Raw genomic sequence first — 8,285 nt, 5'->3', positions numbered from 1 at the left:
GTTTTTTTGTTTTTAAGACTTTTCTGGTTTCCGAGTAGAGAACGGACCGAGGGGAGCAGGGGTAGACAGAGGGAGTTGGGGAGGCTGGTTCAGTCTCAGCCCGAAGACATTGGGCCCCGGGTGGGGCGGGTCGTGCAGCCCGTGTCAGGTACACAGTGGCGCCTTCCTTCCAGAGGTAGGAAAGCCTGCGAGGGCCAGGCTGCCGTGTGGACATGACCCTGAGCTGCCGCAGTGTCGGGGGAGGGGGCATGTGCAGGAGTCTGCAGCTGTGAGCGAGTCACCAGCCTATAAATGACACTAAAGCCACGGGAGTCGATGAGATCATCGAAGGAGAGAGAAGAGGCCCTTGGTCTGCGTGGCCTCAGCAGCTGGTACGTGGCCACAGATGTGGCCTTGCCTCTACGTGCTGAGTGGCTTCGGCTGGATTCACAGGCACAAGGCTGATGCCGTGATTAGCCAGAAAAGAGATGAATTATGGGAGTCACGACTGCCTTTGGCTAGGCTCTTGTCCTGTCCAGGCAGGGAGACCTACTTCCTGGGGTCAGGCAAGGGCCCCAGGACTCTGCCCATGAGGACAGCTTTATTGTCAGCCCCATGGGCACAGGGCTGTGTCGCCTGCTTGCTACTAGAATCACCTGGCCGCCTGGCAGCTCTGATGCATGGTCTGGGTTGAGCATCACTGGGCTGGAGGGAGTCCTAGCTGAGTTTTCCTGGGTGGGCCGGGGCGGGGGGCATTTTGGAGTGCTGAGCAGGGAATAACAAATCCAGAAGAATTTTTCCTCCTTATTAAAACACGCTTCCTCCCATCCTGTCGCTCCTTCAGGACTGGAGGCCAAGCTCTCAAATACAAAGACAGGCAAGATTCATGCAAGCTACAAAGAATGAGTGGGACATTTGGGGGCCTTCAAAGGGTTAGGTCAGGCCCAGGAGAACGGTGCTGGGTCAACAGCCTCGAACTCTGCTCCTCATGTCTACTCTGAACTATGGCTGGGGCCAAGGTTGAACAGGGGTTGGGATGGTCCTGCTCACGGTTTGCCCAGGATGGAGGGGATGCCGAGAGTCTGGGGGCTGCTCAGAGTTCTGGGCAAGCTGGGAGGAGCTGGCCCCCTACCATGGGAAGGACTCGTCTCAGGGTCCCTTGAGGTGCTTACTCGTACATCTCACCGGCAAAGGGGTAGAAAAGAGCTTTATGATGACCAGACAAAAAAGCATTAGAACCCTGAGTATATAGGACGTAAGTTGTTACAAGTTGTCTCTTATAAATTTGAGACTGAAAACTCAGTGGAATGTCCATAATCTGAAGACTAAAAGGGAATTCAAATGCCGTGTGCCTGAAATCAGTCCGAGGTGGGAGAGCTCGGCACAGGGTTCGCTCCCAGGGTGGTGGGTATTGGCAGACAGCAGGAGGGAGCTCTCCGCATGCTGGGAATGTTCTCTAACTTGATGCGGGGGAGGCTGCGTGAATGTGTACACAGGTGAACATTCCCGGAGCTGTATACTTAAGTTCTGTGACTTTTGCACATGTGACTGTGTCTCCACTATACCTTAGTCAAAATGTTCTTTTAAGGGGCGCCTGGGTGGTTCAGCTGGTTAAGCATCCGACTCGATCTCAGTCAGGTCTTGAGCTCAGGGTTGTGAGTTCAAGCCCTGCGCTGGGTTCCATGTTGGGCGTGGAACCTATTTAAGAAATAAGAAGTTCTTTTATTTTTATTTTTTTAAAGGTTTATTTATTTATTTGAGAGAGAGGGAACAGGGGGGCAGAGCAGAGAGAGAGAGGTGGAGAGAGTCCCAGACTCCATGCTAAGTGTGGAAGCCAATATGGGGCTCAATCCCATGACCCTGAGATCATGACCTGAGCTGAAACCAGGAGTCAGAGGCTCAACCGACTGAGCCACCCAGGTGCTCCCCAAAAAAGTTCTTTTGAAAAAAATTTCATTCGGGAGCACCTGGGTGGCTCAGTCGGTAGAGCAACCACTGGATTTTGGCTCAGGTCATGATTTCAGGGTCATGGGATCGAGCCCTCATCGGGCTCCACTCAGCAAGGACAGCAAGGAGTCTGTTTGTCCCTCCCTGTCCCCATCGGCCCCACCCCCCTACTTGCACTTGGGCACACTCGCTCTTTCTCTCTCTCTCAAATGGATAAATAAATATAATCGTTTTTAAAAAGTTTCATTTAATGGCTCAAGGAAAAAAATGGGACTAATTTAAAAGACGAGAGCCATGGAAAAATAAAAAGCTACGTGAAGGAAGACACAGTGATTGGGCTGGAGGGAGGAAGGGTGTCCGGTGTCCTTAAGAGAAAGATCAAGGATGTGGAGACAAAGCTGAAAGAGAGAGGAGGAGGCGGATCGCTCCTGACCTCTGCAGAGAGGGGATTAGAAGGTTGGATCTGTTTGTTCTCCAACAGTCTGTCTGTTCTGGGAGAGATCCCAGAGAGATTCCCCAGTGGAAGAGGCAGTAGGTCAGAGAGCGGGTGAGATGTCTTCCTTAGGGAGCAGCAACAGGTCCGACTGGGAGGGCCCTAAAGCCACGGTGGGTGATGGCAGTCGGGGTGGCCCCCTTGGCTGGTGATCAGGCGGGCTTGCGACAGGAAAGGTGCCAAGGCCACGTGGTGATTGTAGGTGGGGAGCCTCATGCTGGGAGAACATGTGAGGCTGGAAAGGTGACCCAGCACAGGGTGGGGTACAACCAGGGGACACAGGGAGATCGAGGCCTGTGCGGGACCCTCCATGGAAAGCCATCTCCTGGTTGGAACGGCCCATGGGGGAGGGGTGAAGGTGGACAGAAAACTAAGTTTGAGACCCAGAACTCACTGGCGTCATACCCGCCACAGATCCAGAAGATTCTGAAGAGAAAAGAGAAGGCCCCAGAGCCAGAAAACAGTCTTGGCTCCGCACAGGCTGGCTGACGAGACGTGCCATCTGAGGAAGCAGCTTCAGTTATCAAAAGCGCAGCCCGACCTGCTTGACAGGAGTGAGGCCACAGAGGGGAGTGGAAGCTGCAGGAACAAAGGTCAAGGGAGGGGCTCCGGTCCCCCTCCGGATGGGAAGAGTCCAGAGCATCATGGAGACACAGGGCAGGAGACCCTTGTTTCTCGGGTATTCCTGGGGCCAGGGGGGTGGGGCGGGGCGGGGAGCCAGTCTCAGAAGCTTCTGCTTCAGAACCCGAGACAGATGTAAGGGTAAGATGAATCCGAGGCCTCACCCCTCAGAAGTCAGAGGAAACTTTCAAAAATGCGAAGTAGGTCATCTCATGGCCCTGCTTTAGCCTCTTCCTGGCTTCCTGCTGCTCAGATTAAAGTCAGACTCTGCCCTGGGCCTGCCTCAAGGCCCTGCAGGATGGAGGTGGGTCCACCCGAGCTGCTCCGGCCCAAGGGACAGCACCCTGCGTTCACCACCGCCCTCCCTGTACTTCCTACCTCTGAGCCTTTGCACTCGCTGTTCCCGCTGCCTGGAATGGTGTGTCACACTGTCCGCTCCCCATCACCACTGTCCCCCTGTCACTCTCTTACGTCCCCTGCTGGTGGCCTCCCAAGCACCGAGCTCGGCCTGCACGCCGGCCCCACCCTGCCCCTGGTCTGGAAGCCGCACGGGGGCGGAGACCTTGTCTGTCTTGTGGAAGCTGCACCTGCAGCCCCTTGCCCACTGCCCGGCAGAGAAGGTTAAAGGCCACCTGTGGAATTACAGAGCCTGGAAGGTTCTGGAACGGTGGCCTGGGCAAGGAGCCCCGTAACCTGTGAAGGTCTGGGGTTCAGCCTGAAAACTTGCATTTCTAACAAGCTCCTGTTGCTACCGGTGCCTTGGACCCAGCTTCCATACTCAACCACGGATCAAACAATGGGCCAGTGCTGGATCGTTCTGTGGGCCAAAGCAGAAACCCCTGCCTCAGTTGTCAGGGGAACTCCCAAGGAAGAGTGACTGGTGGTGAGCAGCTCCTGAGCGTCAGGGCAGGAGGGTCTGGGTGTCTCCCCGCGGGGAGACAGCCACACCCCTGATGACTGCAAGGTTGGCTGATAAATCCAAAGCCTTGGGAGAGGGAAGTTGAGGAGTGGGCGTGCATGTGTGTGCACGTGCCTGTCTCAAGGGAAAGGTAGAGAGAGGTCAGGGAAGGCTTCCTGGAGGAGGTGATATAGAGGCAGCCTTGAGGAATGAAGAGGAGGTTAGTAGGCATACCTGGGGGTTGGGGGGTGGCGCAGAGGACAGTCCAGGCAATAGGCACAGGGATGGACATGGACAGAGGTATGTGAGAACATGGGCAACTCTAGATTGGTTTCTAAAAGGAAAGAATCTCTGGGCTATTTGCATGCTTTTCTGGGTTGGGTTTTACCATTCTCTGAAACACTGAAGGCTTCTGGGAGAGAGATCTCAGTTATCATTTTTTACATTCATACCAGGGAGAGCTCATAATTTTTGTCCAAATCGGTACACTTTTGAGAGCAGAGGGGGGTGTTGTTAATTACTGGGCTGGAACAGTATGTCTAAAAACTAAACCGTCATGAGCAAATGTCCGGAGGAGAATGAGGGCCACTCTGGATCTGGGGTCATTTATGTGGGGAGGGGAGAGGAGGAGTGTGGCCGGGGGACCACTGTGGGCATCTGCCCAGAGGTCAGGAATGGCTGTTAGAGAGACCTAAGCAGGTCTCTCTAGGCCTCAGTTTCCTGCTCTGTAAATCTCTGCCTGTCGTGTCTTCCTGCCAAAGCTGTAGGAAGGATTCATCAGGTACATCCTGAAGAGGAAAGATAAACAGGACCTCCCCCACCACCCCACCAACCCACCATCCCTTCCCCTGCAAGAGGAGAGCCTCTGCTAGATTCTGGGCAAGCTCCCAGCATCTTCTTTAAGCCCTCCCCCTCTGCCTGAGCAGCAGCCCCCCTCCCCCTGTCTCCCTGACAGCCTCCCCCCGCCCCCCACCAACCAGGCCAGCCCCTGGAAGTCCTTGGATCTTTACCCCAGTTTCCCAATTTCATAGATTCAGGGCTAACGGCAAAATGCTTGCTCAATGTGAAAAGCAGAAAATGTTCAGATTTATTGCTTTGAGATTATGGATTGTCTCCTGGGCCTGGTTGATGCAGTTTCCTCCAAGTTTCAGAGCATTTTGTTTAAAAAGAAGGATTTTTGACAGCAGTGTTTTCTAGTTTACAGAGAGCGTTCACATAATAGCAGTAACAATCATTACTATATGTACTGAGTTACTACACTGGGGAACTCAATTAACCCTCGAAATCTCCCTCCCTTTCCACAGCGACAGGCAGAGGCTCAGAGAGGTGAAGGGGCTTGCCCAAGGTCACACAGCCCAGGGAAAGGGCAGGTCCATGGTTTCAGTCAGTCCGTGCTCACCCTCTCCTGTCCTGCCTTTCTGATTTTCAGCTTGACCTCATGCACGCAGATTTGCAGACATACAGTGGGTGAGAACAAAACAAAACAAAAACCAGAGGCTGTTGTTGAAAACAGACACTGGAATGAGTTTAACCAGGTACGTCCAAGGGAACCCTCACCTCCCCAAACAATATATTTTGTGCTAAGATTAGTTTTGTAATGATGCAGGTGGTAGAGGGTCCAATGGGACAAGGATTCAGTGAGCAGAGGACTGGTTTTCTAGATCCTAGGACTGAACTGTCCACGATGGCACCCAGTGACCACCTATGGCTATTTAAATTTAATTAAAATGAAATAAAATTTTAAATTTAGTTCCTCAGTCGTACTTGCCACATTTTAAGTGTTCAATATCCACCTGGGGCCGTCCTATTAGACAGCACAGAGATAGAGTATTTCCATCACCACAGAAAGTTCTCCTAAGCCACCAGCAAGCCAGCTCCTGTCTCATCCAGACTATGCTGGAGGCCGCGGGGAGCCGCCGATGGAGGTGATAGCTTCCTCTGCCACCAAGGCAGATGCCATTCCAACACCTGAGCCCCTCAACTTGGGGGAGGTTACGACTCCATGGATGCAAATAATTTTTTTTTAAGATTTTATTTATTTATTTGACAGAGAGATAGAGAGAGAGAGCACAAGTAAGCAGAGCAGCAGGCAGAGTGGAGAGAGAAGCAGGCTCTCTGCTGAGAGCCCGATGTGGGGGCTCGATGTCGATCACAAGACCCTGGAATCATGACCTGAGCCGAAGGCAGCCGCTAAACCAACTGAGCCACCCAGGTGCCCTGCAAATAATTTTTTTAAAAGATTTATTTATTTATTTGAGATGGAGAGCACGAGCAGGAGGGGCAGAGGGAGAGGATCCCAGACTCCTTGCTGAGCCCGAACCTGACACCGGGCTTGATCTCATGACTCTGAGATCAGGACCTGAGCTGAAAACCAGAGTTGGAAGATTAACCCACTGCACCACGCAGGGGCCCCTCCATGAGAGCAGATGAGCAGAAACCAAAGGAGCAGGCATTAGCAGAGGCCTCGCTACTCAGTGTGGTCTGAGGCCCGGCAGTATCCGCATCTCCTGGGAGCTTGTTAGAAACTCAGGAGCTTGGGCTCCGTGCCTGACCTGCTGAATATGAATCTGCATTTTAACAAGATCCCCAGGTGATTCAGGTGCACGTTCAAGTTTGAGAAGCTCTGTCTTAAGAGACAGGAGAAGCAGGATCAAAGTATTGTTCCAAATATAGGGAACCAAACATATTTTTAGATACTAAAAAATAGCATTAGCACCCCCATTAGCGTGTGATTGAGCTTTAGTCACAGAGGGCTGAGTGTCTGTGTGCCACATAATCAAGGAGCAGAGCCCCCATGGGGGACCTGGGAGGAGCTGGCCCTTCCCTGTCTCCAGCACATTGGCGAACCTTGAAGAAGTCCCCTCCCCAAAGCAAAGGAGGCCGAGGTGAGATTCACATCATGGGTCTCAAGGATGCTGCCTTTAAACCAGATTTTCTGCTTTTGCTATTCTTCCCAGTGCACTCGTATTTGAACTTTGCCAAATGCCAAGGACACAACGTGATGCACAAAACCTCTTCACAAACACAGGGGATTAAAAGGAAGCATCTGGAGAAGGGCTCTGTCCAGCTTCTCAGGAGTGCAGCGCTCCCCGGCCTCAGTGCTGGGAACCAGCTGCTGATCAAGCTTTCTGGCAGGAACCAGCCTCCCGCCCCTCCATGAAGAAAACAGGTGCAAAAGGTGGTTCCCTCCGACGAGACTCCGAAAGAGAATGGCAGCACGCTGACCCTTGGCGGGGGAAGAAGGGTCCACCGCCAGCACTGGTTCCAGAACCGGGATTCCGATTCCATGGCTCCTCCTTCCATGAAGATGACTCATCCCTTAATTTCTCTCTCTGCTCAGCCTACCTTGGGCCTTACTTATTTTTATCCCTGGAATGGAGTTAAGTTGCCGAAAGGATGGTATTTCTCCACCTGCAAGGCCCTCCTGGAGGATGAATTTTAAAATATTCATTTTTACAACTTGCCCCCAGGGATAACGCAGAAGACAGAAGGCTGGTGACGGGGTGGGAGGGCAGGTAACATACAGCAATATGGGCCCAGCGGGGAAGCCCGGGGGCCTTGGGGAACTGCCGAGGAGCTTTGCAATGGTGAGACATTCCAGGAGCGGATTCTGAGGCGCAGAACCAGAGGCGAGGGAGGAATGGTCAAGGATGTTTTCATAACTCTCCTTAAAATACTGAAAACAATCAAAGCAGAACCTGCAAAGAGTCCTGCTGTTTTGCCTTCACAAAAGGCAAAATGAAGTGCGTGGCTTCATTATCTCGGCAGCAAACTTCCTTTTCTGCTCCTGGGAACAGCCCTTGGGGCATTGCATGGGGTCCCAGTGGGTCTCTCATTCAGGATGCCCCACCGGCTGCCAGCTGGGAGCACGTGACTCACGCTGGGCCAATGGGAAGCCCGCTTCTTTGAAGGGCCGCAGTAGGATCTGGAATTGTTTGAATTCACCTGTCCTGATGGGGGGTACTGGGGAGACTGCCCCCTTGGTTCTTGCTGCTTGGATTCCTGGCCACGTCCTCTTCCTAGTCTTTCTTGTGGTTGGACTGTTCACTCTCCTGAGATCCCATGAGTCACCGCAAAGCATTTCAATATGTTCTCTTTTTCTTTTTTTTCCCCCTTCCTTCCTTCCTCCCTTCCCTCTCTCCCTCCCACCTCCCTCCCCCCTTTTTTGGCGTAAGTTAGACAGAGTTGTTTTCTATTATTTGTAACTGAGAGCCCCAACTGTCACAAACCCAAATGCCCAGAAATAGAGGCTTAGATCCAGAACGCATGATACAGAACACGATGGAATATTCCACAGCCAGGAACAGTGATAAAGGTGTATTTGTTGACATGGAAAGATCTTCACAA

At 52.6% G+C, this 8,285-nt stretch overlaps 1 protein-coding gene across 1 annotated transcript in view; it reads right to left on the bottom strand.

Moving 5' to 3' along the window:
• Positions 1–1,400: 1,400 nt before the first annotated feature.
• MAN1C1 (mannosidase alpha class 1C member 1) overlaps positions 1,401–8,285 on the bottom strand; it is a 146,062-nt gene continuing 139,177 nt past the window's right edge. The window contains exon 12 of the mRNA XM_044237479.1: positions 1,401–1,677. Within this exon, the coding sequence (XP_044093414.1) occupies positions 1,641–1,677 (37 nt within the window). The 3' untranslated portion in view covers positions 1,401–1,640. The remainder of the gene's footprint in view (positions 1,678–8,285) is intronic.

Source organism: Neovison vison, chromosome 2 (genome assembly GCF_020171115.1).
Source record: "Neovison vison isolate M4711 chromosome 2, ASM_NN_V1, whole genome shotgun sequence".
NCBI lineage: Eukaryota > Metazoa > Chordata > Mammalia > Carnivora > Mustelidae > Neogale > Neogale vison.
Note: the sequence above shows the minus strand (reverse complement) of the source record. Positions and strands in the feature narration are given on the sequence as shown.